We start from the raw sequence: 26,145 nt of genomic DNA, 5'->3' as shown, positions 1-26,145 counted from the left end.
ACAGAACACTATGTCCAAGGACAGCACTTGGCACCACGGAAAATTAATATTTCAGCTGCTTGAATGTCATCTTAAAAATAAAGAGGTTTTCATCAGACATTGTCCTGGATCCTTGCACTTTTTTACACTGCAGAAGTGCTCTGCATGATAATATCATTTACAATTAAAAAAAAAAAAAACGGTTTGGGCAATAAGGGAGCCTCCAAGACTAAAGCATATACTTCGTAAACACTTAACTGACCACCAGTATTACGGGCTATATGGAGGATACTTTCATAAAAGAAGATTAACATTTGAGGTTGCTTTATATTTGAATTTTTAGAACAGTGTTTTAGTGAGAAAAAGATTTTGGATACAGCAGTTGAGTGACCAAACAGTATTCCAGGGAGGACTGCACACTCAAACTTGCAACAAATAAAACAAAACATTAGTTCTTCCTCCTTTATTTTTTTTTCTCTGCTCATCCCAACTGTATTTCTTTTCTTAATCTTCCCTTCTGCATTTGAATCTGGATTTACTCCAATTTTTATTTCTTGTCATCCAAATATTTAAGACATATTAAATAGTCTGAAATAATTAACAAGTATTAAGTAGTGTCCTTGTCTCAACATTAATTAAAGAGCAATCTCTTTATTCTCTGCCAGATTTATCCGTATGTCACCTCACTGATTACCACTTTTATGGCAAATGTCCAGTTGGTTAAAGATAAGCCAGGATACATAAATAGCTATTTCATAGTAACTCAGATTAAATGGATATGACTGCCCATAAATATATGTATATTTCAACGTCAGGAGCTAAATATGATTCTAAAGGTTTCCCTGTTTCGTGCTGGATCAAGTAGGCTTAACACTATGGACTATATTTCAATAGCTCTTAATCATGACTGTCAGATTTTTGAGTCCATCTGATTTTAGGAGAGCAAAACCTGTCATGGAATCTGCAAGCTGATTGTTAGAGGTATAAATTTGTCAAGCGTGGTTGAGATTTGTTGAAAACCTGGCCCAAAATATTTCACAGAAAAAGTAGCTGAGTGTGCATAAAATAGTGAATACTCCAAGGTACGCATGTTATACTAAACCAGCCTGTAACCCAGCTTGTTTCCAGCTAAATCTGTGGCATATTTAGAATGTGTTGGCTCCAAAAGGGCATAGAAAGGACTTGACCGAAAAGAGCTCAAAGGTGCCAAATTACAAGCAGCATCTACAAGCCTGAAAATACTTACATTAACCCAGGGATGCTCAAGAACTTGCAAGGCTGAGAATCGCAGATCTACATCTACTTGAAGCATCATTGTGATAAGTTCCTGAGAAATGGAATACTGGGTCAAATTTAAAGAACATTTTAAAAGAACTAATCAACATTTAATTCACTGAAGTGCTCTTCAACTCATTATATAAGAGTGCTCAAAGAAAGTGAACTACCAACTGCAGAAATATATTAAGATTATTAAAAAAAAAAACCAGCAGCTATGAACTGCTGAACTTCAAGCTGAACTTTTAAATCAATATCTAACAGTACCTTGAAAAGCTAGAAGACAGTTCTGAATTACAGTTCTGTAGCCACTGTTTATGAGAAAAGCACTTAATACAAAATGTACAAAACAGATGGTAGCATGAAATTAGGTTAGCTTCCCACTAAGAAAAAGCCAATTCCTCTGTAGGAAAAAAGCCTGCAAATCTAGAATTTTACTTTAAGCTCTTGTATAAATGACATAGAAGATATTAAAAAAAAAAAACACTTAAACCCATTATTTTTCATCCTCTGATTTCCTCTACAATTACCTAGTTTTCAACTAGCATGTAAATAAACAGATATCTAATTCCACCAGTCAGCAGAGTGCACACAAAACAGGATGGCAGTATGACAGTGAATAAAGGGGTATCACCAAAGACCAAAGTTAATTCTTAGTGACAAGGAGAAGTTAAATGAATAGGCTAATGCTTCAAAACAGAAATTTTAGACTGAACTATTTGGAAGGAGTTTTATAGGAGAACATTGGCAAAGGACTTGCAGAGTTCTTATAATGATGCTACGAAATAAAGCCTGCTACAATACAATCATAGAATATTGAATCATAGAATCATGGAAAGGACCTTTAAGATCATCAAGTCCAACCGTTAATCTAGCACTGCCAAGTCCACCACTGAACCATGTCCCTAAGCACCACATCTACGCATTTTTTAACTACCTCCAGGGATGGTGACTCAACCACTTCCCTGGGCAGCCTGTTCCAATGCTTGACAACCCTTTTGGGGAATAAATTTTTCCTAATACCCAATCTAAACCTCCCCTGGCACAACTTGAGGCCGCTTCCTCTCGTCCTATCACTTGTTACTTGGGAGAAGAGACACGCACCCACCTCACTACAACCTCCTTTCAGGTGGATGTTGGTCTCTTCTCCCAAGTAACAAGTGATAGATTTAAATTATGTGGTTTACAGGACTTTTTCCAACTCTATGACTGTATCTCACTCTTTAACTTTATTAGTTAACAGGCTAAAACACTAGTCCTGATCACCCTCCACATATCTGTAAAAGCAGGATGTAACTATTCAAAGAATGGAGATTCAGCCTGTAGAACACTACTTTCATTACATGCATCCACCTTCAAGTTTCTTTTTTTTTTTGTGATTAATTAAACACTATCACCTGAAAGAAATATGAAGACAAGTTTTAGCTGGATTTGCCTTACAGGCTACAGAAGTGAACTGGCAGATATTAAGCACTTATCTACAGGATGACCATATGAATAGTTTTACGGTTTTGGCTTTTTTTTTTTTTACATATACATACGTATTATCTCTTTCTCTATACATATTTATACACATAACTATAGAGAATGCCAGATCTCTAGAAAGTCTGTGAGTTAAGCTGTTGCTCCAGTGAACTAAAGAGAATTAAAATACTTGAACTGCTCTGCAAGTATCATGAACTCTGTCAGGATCTGTAACTGTATTTCATCTGCCTTAGCACACCTCAAGCTCTACTTCTCATATCATATGCCAAGAGGCTATGGCCCATGAACTGGTGGACAGAAGAAGTCTGTATTTCGTACCACACTGACAACAATAAGGAGTCACAGGCAATGCAAGGCCTGCTTCTTTGACAGAAAGAAACAACAGACATATCTTCTAATGGGATTAATAAGGGGAAAACAGCCTCCTTATAATATTGTTATATGATATCCAAAGGCTCCAGGTTGGTACCTGGTCCCCATCATAAGTACATACAAAGCACAGTCCCAGGGAGCTTTCAAGCTGAGATGTGTAGGTCAAGCAAAGTTACTTAAAATTTTTCTTGATCAGTAAGGGCTGCCGGTGTCTCTGTTGTGTGAGATATCATATAGAGACAGGGTCAATTTCAGAACCACCTGGAGTCTAACAGACAGACAGTGATAAAACGACAATATAGTCAGTGACCCAGAGGAATTTATGTGTGTAGCAGGAGATGTATGAAACATGTCAAATACAGCACTGTGAAAAAACAATAGTCATTAGATACTGACACTGGGAATAATATTGGAGAAGAAAGTATCAACTATATAAACCTACCTTTGCAGAGTCAGAAACGTTGTCCCAATATGGAGATGGAAAATCCACCTGTCCCATCAAAATCTGATCAAAAAGTACTTCTTGGTCATCTCCACTTCTGTAAAGTAAAAACCGAACAAAAACAACAAAACCCACAAAGAAATTATTTTCAGAGCTGGTTTCAATAGGCCTCATGAAATTGCATTTAATTGGTGATCCCTCAGTATGATTTTGAAAGCTGTTGATTCCCCCCAAGTATGCACCATGGGTGTCCATGCTGAGATCATAAAACAAAGTGCATTTCGTACATTCTTTCTGAGGTAACCTGTTTCTCTTTAGGATTGTCAATAACTTTGCAATAGCTTTGAGGAGGAAAAAAGATCTGACATGTCCTTATTAAGTGGCTCACATTTTAATTACCTTTTACCAACCACAAAATATGTTGCATTTGGTCCATGAAGGAAGATGCTTATTTCACATTGTATTTTAAACATCAGGCAAAGGCACCCAGAACCTGTAATGGAGGCTTTTGTTTTGTAATGCAATGAAGTTTAAACTAAAATAAACAAACGTGAGACAGAGATTTTACCATAAAATCACAGACATTTAGGGGGTTTGTGTAAATTACTATGCAGAGCACGGGAAAAAACAAATCCTAAGAGCATGGAACTTTTTCCAGTGGGAATCGCTGTGCTTAATGCAAAAGCAGCACAGGGACCAATTCACAGAACAAGGATGGTTGAATAGATCAGTCCATACCCACGGAACGGAGGGAAACCACAGAGCAGGATGTAAGTAATCACACCCGCTGCCCAGATGTCCACCTTCAAGCCGTATCTAGAAGTGTGAGAGACATGGTTAGAGACATCCGACTCCTATGAACTACAGTACAAGAAAAGAGGAAACATTTTCAGAATTATTAATAATTTCGTATTCTCATCTGAACTTTCTCTATCTCCTATCTACCTATCCTAATTCTGCTTTCAAATCTTTTTTACATTTACATCTTAATACTACATCAGATCAGAATGTAGGAATGCACAGAAGATGTGCTGTATTCTTGAGTTAGACAGTGACACCTACCAACATGAAGCCTGCAAAGGTGACGCAGGCTGCTCGAGCCAGTAGGCATTTACTCTGTGGAACAAATCAGAAGAAGAGGATAGTGCGTGATAACGAAATAAAATTAAGTGAACGGTAGTTAGCAGTCTCTGGGGACAGCCTAAGAATTACTTTTATTGTATCTACAAATGGCTAGTTAGTAATTCAGTGTTAAACTGAGAAGTTGGAGGCCAACAACTGGTGGAGGAAACTAATATAACTCCAAAGTTGGCCTTGCTCTGAGCTGGTTTGGACAAGGTAGTCTCCAGAGGTCCCTTCCAAGTAAATTGTTCCATTGAATCATGAGCCATAATTCTGCATCATACCCAAGCAAAGGCAGCACAAAAATCTTAACTGCAAGAACTCCTATCTGGCACATTGGCAAGAACATGCTCCACTGTGTACACAGCAATGAATCATCACTACAAGTGATTTACCCAGTTTCAGCAATGATTTCTGGAGCTACATATGTTGGGGTCCCACAAACAGTATATAGAGGTCCATCCACAATTGTTGCTAGGCCAAAGTCTCCTAGCTTCAGGGACTTGCTTCCATCTTGGTGTTCATAAACCTAAATCAGGGGGAAAATTCGAAGGTTTAACGCAGTACCGTCAAGGTAACTACTATATAATTTACTAACTGCCTGAAATGTTCCTTCTAATGTACAGTCTTTTTTCTCCTCCTTACCTATAACATACTTCTCTGCATGCTTCGAAAATTCACAGACAATTTGGACAACTTCCCCTGAATGCACTCAGGGTGTTTGGGAAAGACTTACCTCACTACCTGGCCAACAAAGGACATACTACTTGCTAGAAGGTAAAGCCCAGAAGCAAAGGTCTGACCTTCTAGCAGTGATGTTTCTAGGTTAACTCCCCATGATAGCCAATTCACAGTGTAGGGTTTGTGGGTTTATTCATTTTACTTGCACGGAGCTTAAAGGCTTGCACAGGAATTTCAACTTCTTAGATAATACAACAGTGACTGCACTGACGGCAGCAACAGATTCTTCACTGTGTATTGAAGTCACAAGACGCAAACATGGCTGGACTATTTCACCTAGAAACATTATCCTCTCCTTGAATGACTGTTAAACACCCATCAGTGTCTTAATGATATGTTACCGTCATCATCAAAGGACATAGGTAGGGCTGTTAATGAGTGTACATGAAAATCCTGTCTTAAAACATGGTCTTCACAGCAGCGACATGATCTTTCATGGGCTTTTATGGGTGCAAAGGGAGATTAAGATATAGTCACAAGAAAAGAAGCTAGAAATATCGGTTAAAAATACACAATTTTGAAAGCTGGCTCAATGTGAAGGAACACCACCAAACCTGCTAACACTGAAAACATACAAAAAATGCTTAAAATAAAAAGACTAAATTAAACACTACACTGTCTTTCTTTAATCCAGCTGCTGGTTTGGGTTCTTGCTTCCTATCTTGAAATTGTTTACGATGCAATTTAATGCTGTTTACCATAACAGCACCTTAAAAAATTGAAACAGTCTACAGGAGGTCTTCTTAAAGTATATATGCATCACATTATTATTTTGCAACCCAAATCAAAGCTCCATGCAGCCTGGCTCACCAACAGTGATATCCTGACAACAATGAGCAGTAACACTGTGCAAAAATAGAAGATATCTTATTTCACAATCAAAACCAAAATCAACCTTAATACCAATCTTGACCAGCTACTCCTACACCACAAATCACATTTATCTACAACCGTTTGCAGAAGAAAATCCTAGGTTTTTTTCTTACAAAAATGCAATAAAATCTACAACGAACCCTTGAACAATTCACTTGGTGCAAAAATGAAATCTTGAAGCCTCTCGCCACTGTTTGCTATAGATCTGCTATAGCTCATAATAATTAGTTATATTAAACAGCCCCCCCCCCCAAATTTCTCCTTTGTTAATGTTAGTCTTGTCTAGAGAGAAAACCCCTCTCTGTCCTGAATCCCTGCTATCAGGTGATACAGCCACAAGCAGACATTCAGAATACACACAATTCTTCTCCTTTCTTTATGTTATTTTTAATAACACAACTGGATCTTTAAGAGGACCAGTAATTTGATATGGATTCACATTTCTCTGCTACTGAGCCAGAAAAAAAAGATAGGCTTATAGAAACGCACTGGAAAAAAAGCAATTATGGTTTTATTAAAAACACAGATTGTTAAATACATCTGGTTCCTGAAACTAAAGAAAGTGCTCTCTGAAATGGCAGTAATAAATCTAATTTCAACAACAGTTTTAATTAAAGGCTAGAGACTAGAGCTTTAAATGTTCACTTGCTGAAAAATGTAAAGGGTGCACTTACTTAGACATCAGAGCTGAATCCGGTCTAATTAGCATCTCATATTCTATTTCACGCGGTTATCTTTTACAAAGCTCTCTCTGAGTTATGTTAACCTATTGAACGTTCATAAATTCCCTCCTTCAACAGACCACACCTTGTATGACTCATAATGTCCTGGAAATTAAGTATGGAAAAGGCTTGTTTGGCAATATTTACCAAGGCAGAAAGTGTGGTACTGTGCATTTTCTAGTATTTTGCTCCATCTGTTTCCAGGAATTACTTTCCTTGGAAAACTACTTCAGTTGACTTGTAAAACTGAAGAAAGTAACTTTTCCTCACCCTGTTATAACTCCATATAAAAAGGAGCCCAATGTGAAGCTGTGGTATGATACTTGCCAGTCAAAGAATGTGAAAGATATAATTTAATGCTCATGTTATTCAGAACAAACGCTATATATGTCCCACTGCATTTAAATACTGAAGGGCAATTAAAGAAATGGGGATTAGTGCAAATTACCTACTATGTAGTGCTTTCACTGTTTTAACTAAGCAATAAAACTGGGTAATTGTACAACACTAATTGAATGCAGCCACACATAATTGTGTGCCACCATATGTATCCTATTACTATAAAGACTGTCAGTATTTTCTAAGCTGCTCTTGTGATCAGTGCAGATGGCAACAGTCAGAGAAGTTGTTCTCTAGGGTTTATTATATGGCTATAAAGACATCCCATGACTTGACAAAATAACCGTACTGAACAGCAGCAATTATGAAAAATGTTCCAAATAAAACATGGAAGACACTCCCTAGAGAACAAAAAAAAATGCTAAAAAAATCACAGGTATTCAGCACACCCTAATGTCTTGGACAGTTGGCTGTTAGGTGGGATTTGCATGCCTTGAGGATAATAAGGAATATTTAAGTACTTATAGAAATAACTGGTGTTGCACATAGGAGGTTGAGAGAGGTTCACACAGATTTATCAGCAGAGTCTATAGCTGATGGCACACATCAGCTCTAAGCGTGAAAGTTACGTTTGGGGAAAAGGAAAAACCAAAGGAGAGAAAGAGGGAGGTAAAAGGGAAAGCTCTCCCAGGAGCTGGGAAGAGATGCAATAAGGAGGCTCCAGATGAGCATGCTCCTCTGGGCACCCTCTCCAGAGCAGCATATTCCCTTTCACCCCCCATATTTTTCCTGCAGTAACTCTACAGGTTTTGTCAGGCCTTGCTCATCCTCCCTGTTGTTTTTTCCTGCTAATGGGGCTGTTAGCCTTGGGGCACGTATTGATCGGGGCAGACGCTGCCCCCCGCTCTGGTTAGTTCCTCCACTTTGGGCAGGCCTGTTATAGGCTCCCGTAAACCTAAAGCTACGACCCATGGGTAAGAAAGGGGCAGGGGGGGAAAGGGCAGATTCTGACATCAGTGGCGAGGAGAACCTGCTGTAAAAACACCACCGGGGTTTGTAGGTGCAAGATCATGACAGTAACGGCGTGAAAGCAGCAGTACAAGAACAAGGGAAAAATACTGCCATGACCGCTCGGGTGAAGGGTTACAGAGCTGCAAGCAAAAGGCAGACTACAGAAGGCAAGTAGAAGGTCTTTAGCAACAGAAAGGTTAAGACGGATATGGCATTTTGTGAGTGTTTTATAGATGCCATGAAGACAATGCTAACTGCAATTTTGTGATACGAGGAACCCATCCCACTTGACAGATAAGAAGATAAAAGTAGAAAGGTTGAGAGACACTAAGGACACAGGCAGCCAAGGGCAGAGACAGGGTCAGAACACAGGTAAGGTTGGTTCCAAAGCACTCTTCTAAAACAGCGTTCATTTCTTTCAAGGACCTGATAAACCTTAAAGAATTAATACAATTTGTGAATCAAATGCTGGCTTTTGAGAGTTAGGACGCTTCAAGAGGTTAAGTGCTGCATCCTCACTGCTCAGTATCAATATCAGTGTAGGAGCTTTACATACACACAACACTGGAAAAATCACTCAGAAACAATTCAGCTACAATGCAAACCGTGTGATCATTCCTGATAGTGGGTAATTACCGGAGACAGCTGAGTAGGTAAATCTAATCCTCTCCCCATTGCCCTCACCTCCTGCCTACCTTTCTCTCTTCCCCCAAAAGCATAACTCTACTGTTGTCAGACTTTAGGCATTTAGAGGTATGTCAAGACAGCAGCAGGGCAAGCCTTGCCCCAGACCAAGACCCTCCTGCACACTCCAAGTCACAGCATTAATGAATCCTGGCATGTGATTGCTATAACTTCTGCATGCAGCCACCTACGAACACCAGCACAAGGGCTGCGAAAGGAGTATCAATCGTTAGTGTCTAGTGAAACTTCTACCCAACATGTTTTCAGCAGTTTCTGGAAAACAAGGGCAGGCTGCTTCCTCACTCAGAACTATAAAGGCACCTGCCACTAGTGGAACCTCAACTGTAAAAATCCCACTCCCTGGAGGCTTAGTAAGATCTACATGAGTCAACTTTCCCATAAAACCTCTTCACTGTAAGCAGGACTAAATGCACTAAGTCATGGCAGAGAGCACACAGCTGAGAGAACTGATATTCTAGGTATCTTAAACATTATTTCATGGCTGCAGAATATATGGAGAATTGGGACCTCTTCATACTGGAACATGTCAGCAAATTCAGGAAAACCCAGAGAACAGTGGGGAAATAATGAGGAAAAATTAATTTCTCAGAAGAAATAAAACTATGTCAGTTGGAGAACACAATTGCTGCATTCAAGAGTGCAAATTCTCAGAAGGACTAATTGCCAGGGTGTGTTTTTCATTGTCTCCAGTGGATAGGGCTTATACAGATTCAGCCAGGAAAAGGAAGATTCAGGCTCCTTAGTAAAGTGTATTAATAAAAAGTGCTATGGCATTATTTGGGAGATGCATCAGGGAAAGGAAGGACTCTGAATTCTCTTCCTGGTTCTGCCCTGATGTACTACGTGATTAGGGCATGACTTTTATACCTACCATGTTTGTAAAACTGAACTGCTGCTAATTACTGAGGCAGCTGCAGAAGTACAGAATGGTCTATTGAGGACAGAACACTTTTGTATTTATGAGAAGCTTGAAATTATACTGCAGCTCACCGAAAGGTCACTTCCAGTGATCACTGGAACTACTCTGTCGCTGTGTCCTGGGGAACAGTCTAGACATACCAGCTGATGTTACTGTACTTTTTGTGATAGCTGTTATTCTTAGGAGAGCTTTACAATGCTAAGGTTAAAATTAAAAGACCGACGACTTAAAAGACTGAAATAAACTTGGGGTGTGTGTGGAGGGAGGGAGAAGCGCAGACCTTCTCTCACACACTCCCAAGTTAGCAACAACACCAAAAGCTGAATTTTCACTTACCAGTAGATTCTCCGGTTTGATATCCCTGTGGACAATGTTCAGGCTGTGAAGATATTTGATGGCACTGGCCAGATTGTAAAGCATCCCGCTGGCATCCCGCTCTGTATATTTGTTGGTGGAAGTAATAGCATCAAAAAGATCTCCTCCCTGGAGCAAAATGACCATGGCATATGAGCAACACTGCTTGTGAAATGACTGAAAAAATTTAGGGAAGATCAAGGAGCATCATTTATAGAGGAGAAGAAGGAGGGAGGAGCAGTACAGTTTCCTTGCAGCTGTAAACTTTGGGTACAGTGATGACATCCCCCATAATGGCAGCTGAACATAGCAGTAATTCAGAACCATTTGTCACGGTTTGGTTGGTCAGCCAAGAGGCTGGAGTCTCCACTGCAAACCATTCCCACCTGCTGCTGCTTTTGTAACATGTCCAGCACTTGCCAACCTGTGTGTTCAGAGCCCCTGTTGCAAATTTCTGGCATGCCTACATATTTGCCTGTCACTATGCCATGTACCAACCCTCGCCACTCTATTATAACCACAAACAGGCTGATGTCAAATTTTTGCCCAAAGTCTGACTGAACTATAGAAAAATTAATAAATTCTGAGCAAAACTCAAACCAGCTACCTGTCACACTGCTAGCATATTTTAAAAGTGTGTTTCTATCTCATAAAACTTTGAAAACATGGATTTTAGAAAACACTTTCTCTACACATGAAGTGATGTTTTTGGTAGTGTGTGATGTACTTCTTCCAGCTAATACCAAAAAACTTCCCAGCATATATGTCAGACAATCATACTGCAAGACACTTAAGAATTAACATTATTATTTCATCACAGCTACAAATACAGATGGCAGCTTGTCCCCTTTCCAGCTCATCGTGCTGTCTAATTCAGCTAAAAGATACCGCAAGTGAAAAAACAAGAGAGAAAGAAAGAAGAAAGGAAGGAAAATTAAGTGGAAGTCCTTGAAGTTGCAATGATCTTCACCAGGATCTGACATAGCCATGCCATTTGGGCTGTATTTCCAGCCTAAGTGAGCTGGCAAGTGGGAAGAAGAACATGTAAGTGCTTGGAGAAAGACCAAAAAATAAGTTTAAAGAAGAGATTAAGGAGGAAGCTCGACAGAGTGGAGGAAAAAACAAACATCTTTTGAGAGAGACTATGCAAAGGTATCGGGCCTTTGGCCAAAATCAAAGCAGCACCATAAAGGAAACACAGACCAACAGAAAACAAAAGAGAAGGGAAATTATAATTCTGTGAAAACAATGCAAAAAATTCCTGCTTCAGTCAAAACATCAAGGAAAAAAATATATCACAGGAGACTGTATTTTAAAGAAAAAATAGATATTTTCTGAAGGCAACAGGGGAGTCCCAGCTTTGCAGACTCTCATGATTTTATCAACAGCCTCAAGTTATTTGGTGGGTTTTTTTAAGGCTCAGCTCCAGAGTAAACACTGTTTTCACTAAGAGAAAGGAGTAGGAGGAAGAATCAAAAAAAGATAATTTCCAGGAATCATGACTACAGAGAAGGAGGTAGGAAAAGACGACCACCAAAGGCTCAAACCTTTGAGTTTGAGAAACCTTTGAGAAACCTTTGAGAAAACAGACATTGTTAAAAAAAACCAAACTGTTAAAAATTTTGCATTGTTGAGGTGTAGCTGAAGTCTGCCAGGGCAGGTTTATTCCCACTGTAGATGCAAAATCCCAGCTTTGGAAACTGCTTGCAGTCATCCATTGTCAAATCTGGACCACATCAAAACTTCTTGCTCTGGCTGGTGACTGATCAAGATACATCAAGATACACAGTGTCAAGGAAAAGGAGGAAGAAAAGGCCAAACTAAACCAGATAGAGGATTAGAGAGAAAGGCCAAATATTTGGCAAAAGTACAATAACATGTACTTCATGGCATTAACTGATCCCTACGTATTAGATATCAGCATGTGGCAAAATATGTGGGATAAATAAGCTGTCTTCCCTAAGCTCCTTCCTGTGAAGCCCCTGTACCAGCTGCTTTTTAACATGAGGTAGTGGATTAGACAGATCTTTGGTCTTATCTAATACGTTCCAGATGCTCAGGAGAAGTGTCAATAACATCAGCAAAGGATCTGCCTCCAAACAAAGAAAACAGCCCAAGCTGAGATGTGAGGGGTGAGAAAGAAAGAAGCTGAACCTTAAAAAGAGAAAGGAAAATTTCAGCCTAAAGTCAGGAGAAAAAAGAACAAATGTTCATGCACAAGAGAAACTTAAACTCAGAAAAATATAGAGGCTGCAGATCACATTAACAGATGGTCAAGCCAATCTGAAGCATAATCATTTTCTCCAGTTAAGCAGTCTGCTTTACTTGGTAAAGTTTCATACCAGGTAGCCTGGTAAGAAAAAAGAACATACATTTAATCTGTGGGATTCTCTGCAGTTAAAGGAGAGGTGATATCCTGCAAAGAGTTAACAAAGCTGACAGCTATATCAGGCAGAATTGTTTTCAGACTTCCCTTTCCCTGAAGAGCACTTTAACCGGCAAGGTTCTGCTTAGCCAATTCACACAGCAGGTCACTATCATTTATTCAGGCACAAAGGGTGAGTTCAGGATGACATTTCAGTCTTAAATCCTCTGTTCTGGAGTGAAATGGGACCAGTAACATCTGAATGCAGTTTTTATCATCTGTGCACATGAGGAAGTATACTTGCAAGTACAGTAACCAATTATTTATTTATTACCTTGTTATGTAAATGATATAATCTCTCTTTTCTTCTGCAAAAGTGAAATCATATCCTGGAGCAGTAAAGGAAACCCTGCAATAAATCTTGCTTGTTAAATTGACCAAACCCCTGTTAGGTTTGAATAACAATTCTGTTTCGCTGCGTAAAAAGGCAACGTGCCAGAAACTGGGTCCTTGCTTCCTTTTACAAGCACCACTTGCAATGTGTTTATATTTGTATTTATGAAGTGCTTTTTCTTACACTTTACAAAGCAATGAATGGCCTATCTGCCATGAAGTGAGGGCAGTACTTGCAGCAGCCACTTATGTCAAACATGAAACATGTTACTGCCAATTAATGCAGGGTGGTATTAACTAAAACCGTGTGCTGCAGTATCGAGCCTTTTCTCCTTGAATTTCTTTCCTGTCCATGAGTTTGATTTAAAGTCAGGTCTTCAAAAGTCAGCCACTATCAGACGGTTAATCAATCTGAACAGTGAACACTATGAAATGGTAACAGTCAGCAACTGGTGAATTAACAATTAACGTCTTTCCAGAAATACCTTCCCTGATGCCCATAGAGTATAAAAAGGCTTTTTTTTTTTTCCAATTAAATATTAAGGAATGGATGTTTGCTTCAAAGAAACAAAGTTAACTTCCCAGGATTAGGATATTTCGTCTAAATTTCTTCTATTATTCCACATGAAAGTCAAGAACATTAAAACAGTGCTCTCTAGGGTATCTGAACTGCAGAGATGTCTATAAAGCCCTTCCATAGCATAACTAAAAGCATAAGTATCTCGGTACACGCATCAATCCTGAAGGGTAAAGAAGAAAGAGCACAAAACCCCACATTTTTCCAGAAAGTGAATATAATGCATGGGGTTTTTTATATACATCTTTCAGGCTAGTTATTTTGTAAGAGTTGTCGGTCCCCTCCTCTCTTATTTAGCTGAGTAGGACTTTGATTAAAAATCCACTGGAGACTACAGTTTGCACATTTTTCAAGCATGAATAGCAGAGCAGGTTGCACCCATAAAAGCAGCCATGTGCTTAGGTCTTGGTGTGTTAGACAAGGCACAGCTTTTACTTCTCAGCACACTTCATGGGGCCAAGACGAAGGATTTGTCACGCAGGCTGAAGCCATGGCTACATTGGATTACAATGCTGTGCAAGAGTATTGAGGTACCTTTGAACAAGCTCTCATGGACACCGTGAAAAACCTACAATAACATGGATCTCAGAGTGAGCTCACTTAGCATAGAAAAGATCAGTAACTGTGATACAAATAGTGTTAGATGGCTAACAGCACCTGATCTGAAGCTCTGTTATTTCACATTACACTCCCAAGTGCGAGAGGGGGCTGTGACTGTGAAGAAGGTGGAGAAATTCTTCTAGGAATGGTTACATAGGGGGATTCATGGTATGGAAGAGTGACAGTATTTTGCTTCTTTCTTAGGATTTAACCTCTCCTTCAGAGACTACATGGGGATGCTGGGTACCCTGTCAGCTCCTTGCCACCAGCGTGCCCCAGTGTGCTTCTTCAGTGTTCGGAGGTGGTGGACAGCAGGGTTAGCTGGACCATAAGCTCCATAGCACCACTCAAGCCAAGTAGGTCAGACTCAAACCTAAGAGGACAATGTTGCCATCTCCTAAGGTGTGGGGCATGGCCTGAGCTTCTCATGGATAACAAGGCTGTCCCAGTCTGCCACAAGGACAGGGAGAAACTGTGGCCATCCACCTGTGGGCCACATTTGACAGCCTTTGAGCTCTGTACTGGGAATATGGCTTGTGCAACCGCTGCTGCCACAGAGTATGGGGGATAATGGAACAAAACAAAAAACTTTTCTTTCTCCTTGCTCTCCTATTCCAGCCCAGAGATTGAGAAGTTCTTTAAGAAACACTTGGACCTGGGATCATCCTATCTAACATCTCAGCGAGGTGCCTACATTAAGAGCATCCCCTAATCTCCACCTACAATCAGAGCAAAGCAGATAACAATCCTCCTTGCCAAAATCACTTTCTCTCACGACCTCTGGTGGTGCCTGTTTCTAACCACAGATACAGAGGATGTCTACCGAAGGTGACCATGCTTTTAATTTAAGATAAATGGAAGTGATCTGGCTGCTAGGGTTCAGACTGCCTGGTTTCCTCACAAGTGTTGAGCATGCACATGCAACAGGCCTGCACACATATGCTGTCACTGCACAGCTTTACTGTAATCTTTGTCCTTAAACACTTAAAACTGTGGATTTCCCAGGTGTAGGCATGATAGGCTGCCCCAGGAGAATGTGCTGATCAAGATACAGCAATTAAGGTGGCTGCTGGAAAGATCTTTCCACAGAATAGTTGAGGAAGGAAGGAGAATTGCTAATCCCATTAGTGAATGTGAAAAACAGGTGTATCCTGCTAAAGTAAGTATGGAGGACAAGATGTCCTCAGTCGATTTTCTGTCCTAATTTGTACAATTTACTCAAATGTATTTTTACCACCTTTTATGCACAGTGGCATACTTGTGTATTAGTACCAGAACTGAGAGCTAAATTCATACTTCTTGCACTGAACTGTTGACAGTATGGGGGCAAGAGATGACCTGGTCTGAGTTTCACAATCCAGTTTGAATATGTAATTCTACCAGTGAGTGAAATAAATGCATGAGATCTGGAAGTTTCTATGAAGAAATAAATAGGGTCCCAAATATAAAATACTTCATTCTCAAACTTACTTTTCAGAATAGAACCATGCTTTAAATAGCAGGTTTTTCTCTTTCACTTCCCCCCTAATCCGTCTTAAATTTAGATTATTATCAAGGAGGCAAGCCTGTCAATGTGTTAATATAAATCAGTAAAGAAAAAAGACAGATAATGTTGTTTCATTTTAACATAAATTAAAAAAAAATAATTTAACTCTATTTTATCAAAGAATATTGAATTTTGAAGGCTGGTATGTATGGCTATTTGGACTGGCTGTATTTTCAGTTCACCTCAAGGCATATGCATTTTTTTAAAGAGACTTCTTTTGGAGAAGCAAATAAAACTGCTGATCTCCAAAGTACTGTCCATAGAGCACTTCAGTGTGGCTTACAGAAAGTTAGACAAATATTTGAAATATTTGAAAGCTATAAAAAAAAATCTGACAGTGGGTTACACATCTCTCAGTAGGGTGCTGGACAAGACTACATTGAGAGACCTCTTCCATTCTAAATTATCCTGTGATTCCATGATTTTTAGTAAGTTTTAGTACTAAAGAAATTTCTCAATATGGTTGAAACAATTCTTAACAAGCAGCTTGTCTCCGAAATACTCACCTTTACAAGTTCCATGACAAGGTACAACTCTGTTGGCATGTCCATCTCCTCAATCAGAAGTACAATATTGGGATGCTTGACTCGTCTTAAAATAGATACCTCGTTCTGGATCATGTGTTCCTGCCACACAAAAGAAATCTTTAATGACTATGGGTTGGTGGGAAAAACTTTCACCTCCATTTACAGTGGAAAACGCAGAGAGAACTGGGACCTGCATGGATTCTTCAGGGTTTTTAAAAACATAACAGATGTTGCCTCCAGCAACATGGAAGAAACACATCTAGAAACAATATCAGTATGATAACTGAAAGAAGAACAGAGAGTAGAACATAGAAAAAGAAATGGAAAAAAAGACATGTTTCTGATGCAGAGAAAAGTTAAATATGGAAGCTTCTGAAATTTTTTCTCCAATGCAGAATCTTTCAGTTTAAAAATTTGATAGCATCTTCTCAGAGAACCTTTTGCTATAGATTTCAAAAGCTAACAGGAATTCACTTACTATAAAACTGACATCAATTTGATTAACACTAGTGACTGGTATTGTTATAATTATTAGTATTATTTTTCTGTTTTCTATAACATCTGGGATTATGAAAGCTAGAGGACATAATTACAAGGGTAAAGAGCAAAGGGAGTGAGCGTACCCACACACCACCAACCAACGGGAGAATCAACACACTCATCTAGAAAGGCACATTGCAGCCTCTTACACTGATACCCCAAGGGTCTCCAGAAGGTAGGCAAAGGCTTCAAGCAAAAAGATTCTAACATGCCAGGGAGAAGACAAATACCAACAACTTCCCAAAGTGATCTCTCACAAAATGTTTCTTGAAAAAAAAAATCTTTTGGTCTCATTTGATTTTTTTTGTACTTACTTTTCCTCTACATTTACTTTTTTTGATTATTTTCAGAGCATATTCTCTACCAGTTGATCTGAGGAAAAAGAAAAGAAAAAATTGTATGTTCAATCACATTGAATATTTTTCTCAGTTGAGTTTATATTTTTCATTTGAGCACAGTAGGTCTGGGTAAGAACTCTATTCAAGTATTTGTTTTGTTAAGAAATGAATCTTGGATCTGTCTGGAATTGCGAACTTGAGCCAAATTTATTGAATAGATGTGCCCAAGAAAAAAGCATTAAGCATTTTTTTTTAAAAAAATAAGACATTTCAATGTTTTTGAAACAAAAACACTTGATTTTTTCATTTTGTAGTGGTATTTGTTATTTCTTCTGCAGTTATATGTAAAAATATTATATAGTATTTACAGATCCAAATCTTCTCAAAACCAAAAAGCTTTGTTTTCTATTAAATAAAAAATACAAGCCATGGAAAACAATTTTTTTTTTTTTACTTAAAATGAAGAGTCATTCGTTTTATCTCAGCACGCACAACTGCTAAGATAAAAAAGTCAATCCTTGGAATAATGTTTTATGTATTAAGTAAGAATATACCTAGCAGAGTTAAATATGATGTTTACAGGACAGAATATGAAAGGTTCTGGAAACAGTAAGAAATTATAGAGAATTAGTTCATGATGAGAACACGTTTCCTTTTAGCTGCAGGGTTTTTTTTGAAACCATATAATATTTATCACTACCATATACATAGATATTTATCATATAGAATGCTAACACAGAAAACTAAGCTTGTAGACAAGTTCACAGTATCAACTTCTATTTCTTAACCAAGTTACAAAGCCAAAAGATGGCTGTAAGGATGATACCTAGAAGCTCTGTTCACAAGCTCTAGTTTCACTGTAAGGTTAAATGGAGAATAGATAATATAAGAAAAAAGCTCTTACTGAAATGCTTTCGTTTTGTGTTGTAAAAATCTGAGGAGTTTACAAAACTCTAATACATTGCTCTTAGGCATATGTTTGGTTAAATAATAAAAAAAAACCTCTCAAGCATATGGGGTGATTTTTTGTATTCTTCATTTAGCAAAATATAGTTAAATTGATACATTAAATTGATACATAATAAGTTAGAGAAATGAATGTGCATAAAAGCGTGCACAGTCTGTCAGGTAGGACATGCAAAGTGAGTCATAAACTGAAAGCACTGCATTAGGAAAATGCCATTTTCATTGCCATATTTAAGCACGGACACCTCCTCTGGCCGTGATGTACCACCAGATATTAATTTAAGGGAAAACAGGGACTTCAATAAAAAGAAAAAAAAAACCAACAAAATGTTAATTCTGTTTGAGTTCCCAGGTCAGCAGGGAGCAAAGACAGTCTGTATTAAGACATCCATTAAAAGACTGTGCAAAGAAATCACGCTGGATGATGACATTTATGACTTGGGAAAAAAGCACAGCATGGCTGTTCCAGACTTAAGCAAAGAAAAATTAAAAACTTCTCATATCTGTACTCTCCCACAACAAAGTTTAATGCTACAGCCCCCAGAAATGGGCTGCACTCCACGTGGATGCCCCTTCCTGGTGCTGCTGTTTGGTGGCTACAGTCCCTGCTCAGTGAGGGACAGGCAGAGATATGGACACTATTTTTGGGGAATGGAAGGAAGAGGTAGGAGAAGGAATATTAGAAATTAAGATATCTGAGGTTCAAACTCAGACAAAATATGCCCTCTTTCAGTAGGAGCCTCTTTCAAGCTGCTTGGTTGCCCTAGGAATGCTTCCTTTCTGTCATGAGAAAGGAAATTGATGGTTTTTGTTGGCCATAGGAGACTACATGTACTTCAAAACACTGGGAAATCTGAGCTAGTGAGGAAATGTCAGAATTTGGAAGTATCTGAAAGTTAAAAATGAACACATATAAAAACACCGCAGGACAAATTGCACCTACGATGGAGCAGATATGTAACGAGCAGATGACAACTCTGACTGCTCTTTGTTTTGGTAAAAAGAAAATTAAAGCTAAGATAATGCAAATCCTTTCCCCTAAAAAGCTGCAGAACCGCAGGCTGTCAGCAGCGCTGCAACTTAAACACCCGCCAAAAAATATGCACAGCCATGCCAGAAACTCACAGTGAAATGGGCATATCACCTCTCACCTATCGCTCAACCCAAACAATAAAAAGGTGCCACATGAAGTAGGAAACACGTTACAGCTGGATAAAAGTCTGGACCCACAGCACTAATGGGTATGAGCATGGAGTTAGACCTCTAGTTCATAACAGGGCTCCATGCCACGCTCCCTGGCTGTTTTAAACTTTTGCAAAGTTCACGGAGATTTCCATTGCACTTGGGACAAAAATCTATCTTCATTATTTTTGTGAATGCATTAAATGTGTCTGTGTGTGTGTGTGTGTCTGTGCATTCACAGATGCACGGAACGGGATTTAGAAGGCCCCACGTGAAAATTTTGAAGATGGTTTTTGGTTTCTATTTATTTGGACTGTTCATTGTCACAGGAAAATGCCCGTGAACGCATTTGAAGTGTCAAGAGCGGCTAACCAGTGCACATGGGCTGGTCTCCACAGCTATGGAGAAGTATCCATGTGATGAGTGAAGATGTGTAACAAGACCCATTCCTACTTGCTTAACACCTCATGGAGCTATTTCTTTGAAGTCTAATGCACACAGGAACTGTAGGTCAGAAGAAAGTGGAAAAGTCCTCTGTCCCAAGTATCACCCCATCAATTCTGGCTCCGCAAATGATGGACGTATCAGACTTTGAAGTGAGGTGTTTTCTGCTTAGAAAGACTGTGAAGAATGTTTTTGAAGGGGTTTTACACGTACTGGCTTTAATTTACCCTCTGAGCCTTTAATTTCTCCTTCCACACTTGTGATGGCAAGGGTATACTGCTTTAGAAGCAGAAACTAACAGAAATAATTCTACTTTAATTTTCAAGCTCTCTCAAAGTAGTAACTCTCTGATATAAAAGGGACCTATGGAATGGTATGGCTCAGAGACCACAAGAGTATGTATCTGGGAATACCTGAGTAATCATGCTATTTGAGCACATATTCACCAGATACATTGTGTTATCGGATACTTCTGGGAGCAGGAGGATAGACAAGAGGACAGGAAACAGTCTTCATTTAAGCTCTCGAGGATATTGTAATCATTATTATGTTTAGGTGTGGTGGGACCTATATTTAATTTTGTTCATGTCTTTTCTCTCAGCTTGAGAAAGAGTTGTAAAATGCACACTAGCACATTTGAACTGTCTCTCAGCACAAATGGCATTTTCAGCTGAATGACAGTATATCAAAACCTCAACCTTTTTTTATTGTGCCTTGTAATCCATTTCTCTCAGTCACTACTCACTTTACTTTTAGCTTGCCTTTTCTCTTTTCTTAGTTATATGTTTTCACCCACGTTTTTCATCAGTCATGCCCCCTCCATAGGGTTTTACAGTGCTTTCTTTTTTTCATGTTGTTTTGCTTCGCTTCCTTTAGGTTTCCATATTCCCCAGTTTAGTGTTCAGACACTGGGGTTTGATCTGAACAGCTATTGCCCTCCAGATGACCAGCTCCACCATGAACTCACTCTGACATAGCTCTAAAGGCCTAACAAGAGCTTTGGCCAGGTCCCACAAGCACACTGTCAGCTGATACAAAATCCATTCCTCCCCCTTTCCTCAACAGCTGTCTTCATGGTCTCTGACTTGCCAAACTCTTTCAGATGCAGAGCAGGACCTATCTTTTTCCAAAGAGACTCTAGTTTAAAACAAGCCAAGCTAATTTATCATCATCAGCCATGAGATCTAATCTTGACTTACTCTCTAGGGTTAATACGACATTTTTACAGGCTAAAGAGCAAAAGTTCTTTCTTTGAGCCCAAAGGTGAGGTTACAGTCTTCTGTAAGAGTCCCCTCTAGGATATGGTAATAGGGGATATAAAACTTCACTCGTTGAATTTTGTTATCAGACCTTGACATCTCTATTGTTCTTTCTTTTGGACATCTCTAGTTCTGGCAGTTTTTTGCCTTCTCTGCACTGCTACTAACATGAGCAATCTTACAACCATGTCACATGCAGGTACCTTCTGTCTTTTTTACTCCATGTTCTCCTATTTTTAACAATACCACCAAAAGGTACCTGCAGTTCTGCTCAGAGCATTTCTGTCTTTGTTCCCTATTTTTTACGCTCTTAACGTTGGGTAGAGCCAGTTCAAACCTGGTTCATGACCTGCCTGACCATATTTAGAAATCAACACCTGAGCTAGTCAACCTGGACACTTTCAGCAACACCATCATTTGAGGTGACTTGTGACTTCTCTCACCTGGAGTGAATGTCTAAAATCAGTCTTTAAGGGTGACTGTTCTCACCTCTTAACAGTAAAAGGCACTGAAGAAGTTAGATTGTGATGTTTGCAGTGCAGGCTCCTAAAGGTGGATGGAGCTCATATAATGGCATAAAGCAGGCAGGCAGGAGACAGAAGCCCATTTAATTAAAGATAAACATGGAAGAGGTTACTCCTCAGTGTCAGATGGCAGAGTAGATGGATCCAAAGTCAGCTCTTTGTGCTGACCACTATCACTACACCACACAAACAAAACTTCCTGACATCTTTACAGAATGCTCCTACATGTGAAATGTTCTATTGGTCTAATGTAAAGGGAGAGTTGCAAGAACATACTGCAAGAAAAGATGTTATGTCAGTGCAACAAGAAAGATTCAGCACAAAGAACTGGTAAAATCGTGGAGTGCATTAGAAAAAAAAACCATATAAACCCCACAAAGTATGAAATTCATAGATCGTCCCTTGGACTCACTCTTTTTTTCATATGAGAGCGCATTAGTCTAGTTTTTCCATCTGGCATTGAGACATTATCTTATTACACATCCTATATTCTACAAATAAAGACATGATCTAGAAAAAGCATGACATTAATGATTATTTTTACAGTAATAAGCATATTATCCTCCTCACCTTTCTATACACTCCTTCACAATAGCAAAATTTCCATCTCCTATAGTCCTTCCGACTTTATATCGCTCTGCTATCGATGCTGGAACCTGGAAACCTTCCTCCAACACTTCTGAAAGAATCATTAGTACAATTTTATTGTTAGTGAAGGAAACACAGATGTTGCACATAACATGCATTTTAAGTCTATGGTTTAGGAGCCTGGAAACCATTCAGAGTCAGTATCTCACTTACTGTACAGTGAAACCATGCTGCTGACATCGTATATACTCAACAGGTTTCACACAGATACAATAATGAAAAATAAGACTTCTGGGGCTCAAACATACCACCATTCGAGTGTTACATAGTTTACCATTCCCATTGCAATATGCCCCCAGGACAAAACCAAAATTGTATTTTTTTAATTATGAAAAGGCCTCTGTGATCTGCACAAGCACAGACCAGCCTCCAAAAAGGGTTGGAACTCCTTGACACAGCATGATTAAATATATGTACCAAAGAAGTCCAACACTCAAGCACTTATTTTATTACATCCTGTAAACTGAGACATCCATAAAACTCCTCATGTGCTAAGTGCTAGTTCTTCCCCTCCCCCAATATTAAATATTTAGTTTTTAAACAAATGTTCTCAATAATACTACCTCGCATGCAACCTGGGCACCAGATGTTCAGGTAAAATTGCATTACACAGTGTCTAAGCATAAAAGTTTGTCGTTTCATGTGTTTTAGTGCTCATTCATGTACCATTATTTTAAAATGTATTTGAAATAGCGTGCTACAAATACCTAACATGCCTCTCAAAGCTGACTGTAAACTGCAGCTGATACAAACTACTATATAGATATCGTAATGTAAAAAAAAATGCCTCTCAAAAATGTGACTTGAATTTACACTCTTTAAGACAGCGCTTTTAACTGTATCTTTATCCGTCCTTTGTTCCAGTTTAGTACTAAAAGTGAATGTTATGATACAAGGAGGCTGGGGTTTGCCTGAATTCACAGGCAGCACGAAGAGTTACTGTCAGACGCGAGCATGCACACACACACTTACGTATATGTGTGTGTGAACTGGCAGTATTGGAGCAGATACTATCCCTTAGCCAACCTGCTCAAAGCCTTAGTACGGGGTGAGACTAATCATTTCTGAGTAAAGACCCAGGACTGCAGCATGTTCTTTAGTACCACGCCAGCTGAGACAAAAAAATTAGTGAAATAATCCAGTCAGCGCTGCATCACCTGCAGATCTAATATCTAGAGTATCCTGCAACAAAAACCCCTCTGAATAAGGATGTCCAGATCAAATCTGACCTGGAGTGAACCTAACTGGTTTGCTAAGACTGACGAGCCTCCTCACCGAGAGTCATCCAGCCCGCAACGCTCCCACCTTCTCTGGCAGGAAGAATGACTCATTTCCTACACAGCTGCTGTTATCACTACATTGACTGCTTGGAAATGTCAGCCTTCAAATGTTACCTTCTGCAGGTCCATCATTTTCATCCATAGAGCTGCAAACTTTCGTGGATGCTAATGAGGTAGAGGAGCCACTGTGTTGGGAGCTCTGGAAATGGAGAGACACAAATGAAAACAGATGATTTTTAAGGAGCACGAGTACCCACAGCACGTTCCTGCTGGACACACATCCTGGAGAGGCTTCAGTGTTTCCTATGTAAAGTACCAATTTACTTTGGTGGAGGGACATGTGGATGCGTGGGAAGAGTCCGATTTTTTCCACTGAAATTCCACTTTTGGTACCCTCGCATACATGGAGATATCCCTGATCCATCATGTGCAGCAATGTGCAGCAACGCTTTTACGTATGGTCTGTTAGTTTCTCCCTATTCCACAGACATTGTGGCAGGGAAAACCGAGGAGCTGTGTGCCCTCTGCAGGCAGGAGACTCTTCTCAGCGACACCGTTAACCCACCAGGCACTAGAAACACGAACGTCTGTTTTGCCTGAAGTTGGCCTTGTTATGGGTAGAAGTCCTCATTTTTGCAAACCTCCCTCTGGTGAAATCCTCCCCAGCTGTGTTCTAGAAGGGAGAAATCATTATGGTAATATATGGAGAAAATAAAATGTCAGGGTGAATAATGTTTGCTTTTTTTGGAAAAGCATTTGATTGGGTATAGCTCACTTGAAGCATGAGTCTATACCTCAGTTTTAAGTACTTGTACAGCAAGTGTCTACATTTGCCTATACAGTTAAGGGAAGGGGGGGGGACGGTATCTCTACAGTCTCTAGGAGACTTGTAGTCACCCAGCTTGGATGCCAAAAGCATAGCAGGCAGGATCTCACTAGGGAAGCCTTCCAAAGCACCTATCAATGTCTATTGGTTATGTATGGACTCTAGGCATGTACTTTAAGAAAACTGCTTCATCGTGCTTCTAGATGGATGAAACTACACAGACATATGAGATGGACTGGATTTCACTCAAAACTTTATCCTGTGCTGCGTAATTATTATACAAACGTTGTCTTCAGGATCCTCCCATCTTCAAAGGAAACCAGAAGAAGCTACAAATGTAACAGTGGCCCTTTAATCTTACAGCAAAACCAAGCATTTCCTCAGGTTCTCGTCTTGCAACATAAGTGAGAAGTATTCAGAGGATTTCCAAAACTAAAACTTCCTTGGGTTCACATAGTTCGCATGCTGAAAGGTTACAAAGTGCTGCAGTATTTAATTACCTCCTTCAATTGATATATTACATAAATTGCAGGCTGTACTGCATGTAACTAACACTGTCAGCTCCTTATCTGTGTTTGCAAGGTACCTACACGCCCACAATCAGGATGCCAATCCACTTTACAAATTTAATACAGCTTCTTTGGAATGATCCCTCTCCCCTGCCACCGCAGAGCACAGCTGATGACTGGAGAAAGAATAACTAACGATGCAGCAGTTGGGATTTTTGTAGAGTAGAGAGCCAGGAGAAAGCAGTCAGCAGAGTTAAAAGGTGGCCAGTATGCTGAGTTCATTTGAACAGACTAACTTTTAATTTCTCCCACAATAGATTAAGGTCAGATGATTTAGACAAAGGCTGAACTTGGCCTATTTTTCACTAATAATCCTGAGAGCTTGCACATCCCGTCTACTAAGAGATTCTTTGCCCTTTTTTTTCTTTTCATCCACCCCAGCTCATTCTTTTCATCCATCCAAGCATTTCTTCTGAGCTTTAACCAGAATTAAAAATTGTGTTAATCGGTTTTTGGACTCCTTTTTCTGCCTTTTGACAACAGAAGTGAGCACTGACTGATTTTATGCATTTCACTAAGACATTGCTGCCCTTGTTTCATGATTAGGACGTGTTTATGTATGGGCTATTCCTGTGCTAAACTCTGCAGGATGTCTCAGCAAAAACTTACCTCTGGTTCATTTTTGAACAAATGAGTAGATGAGGATCAAGGTAACGGGAAAATGCTAGGAGTTCTCATGCCTGGAGAAGCCTATTTTTATACATGTGTAATGAGAGAATTGTTTCCTTTACGCTCCTGCTTGTAAAATAAGCAGAAAAACATGTTCTCTCTACTCATTTTGCTGTGTCTGTTTGTTTTCCTAGACCAGACATCCAATTTCTTCCTTCTTTTCCCACTCCACAGTATTTTCTTAAAGGAGTTACAATTTAAATATGTTTAATATTTGTTACATATACAATCAGGAATGAATCTTAAGGGGTACAAGACAAAAAGGTTAGTGCTAGGTTTTCAATAGATTATCAAACTACTACTTAGTTCAGTTTTTTGCATTTTAAATAGTGAGATTACACTTTTCAGCAGATGTTAGGTCAAGGCTGCTGACTACGCACCACTGCAGCTTGCTTTAGCAGTCTGACAGTCTCTTTACTGAGTCTCACACCCATTGCTCCCATTTGTGAGAATGGGAGACGTCAAAATTGAGACCTAACTTGGTGGCCACATCTTCTCAGAGTGGGTGCCTAGAGAGACTCAAATTTCTATTTGGGAACGTAATTTCTCAAGG

General features: G+C 39.3%; 1 protein-coding gene across 4 annotated transcripts in view; it reads right to left on the bottom strand.

Moving 5' to 3' along the window:
- The window catches only part of DCLK1 (doublecortin like kinase 1), a 274,345-nt gene that overhangs the window by 22,067 nt on the left and 226,133 nt on the right, over window positions 1-26,145 (bottom strand). For all 4 annotated transcript variants that reach the window (XM_068419328.1, XM_068419319.1, XM_068419336.1 and 1 more), the window contains 9 exons: window positions 23,643-23,727; window positions 22,171-22,279; window positions 17,202-17,259; window positions 16,327-16,446; window positions 10,322-10,468; window positions 5,071-5,204; window positions 4,292-4,369; window positions 3,554-3,650; window positions 1,226-1,306 (listed from right to left, as the gene is read on the bottom strand). In XM_068419328.1, the coding sequence (XP_068275429.1) occupies window positions 1,226-1,306; window positions 3,554-3,650; window positions 4,292-4,369; window positions 5,071-5,204; window positions 10,322-10,468; window positions 16,327-16,446; window positions 17,202-17,259; window positions 22,171-22,279; window positions 23,643-23,727 (909 nt within the window). The remainder of the gene's footprint in view (window positions 1-1,225; window positions 1,307-3,553; window positions 3,651-4,291; window positions 4,370-5,070; window positions 5,205-10,321; window positions 10,469-16,326; window positions 16,447-17,201; window positions 17,260-22,170; window positions 22,280-23,642; window positions 23,728-26,145) is intronic.

The sequence above is a fragment of the Nyctibius grandis genome, chromosome 2, assembly GCF_013368605.1.
Source record: "Nyctibius grandis isolate bNycGra1 chromosome 2, bNycGra1.pri, whole genome shotgun sequence".
Classification (NCBI taxonomy): Eukaryota; Metazoa; Chordata; class Aves; order Nyctibiiformes; family Nyctibiidae; genus Nyctibius; species Nyctibius grandis.
Note: the sequence above shows the minus strand (reverse complement) of the source record. Positions and strands in the feature narration are given on the sequence as shown.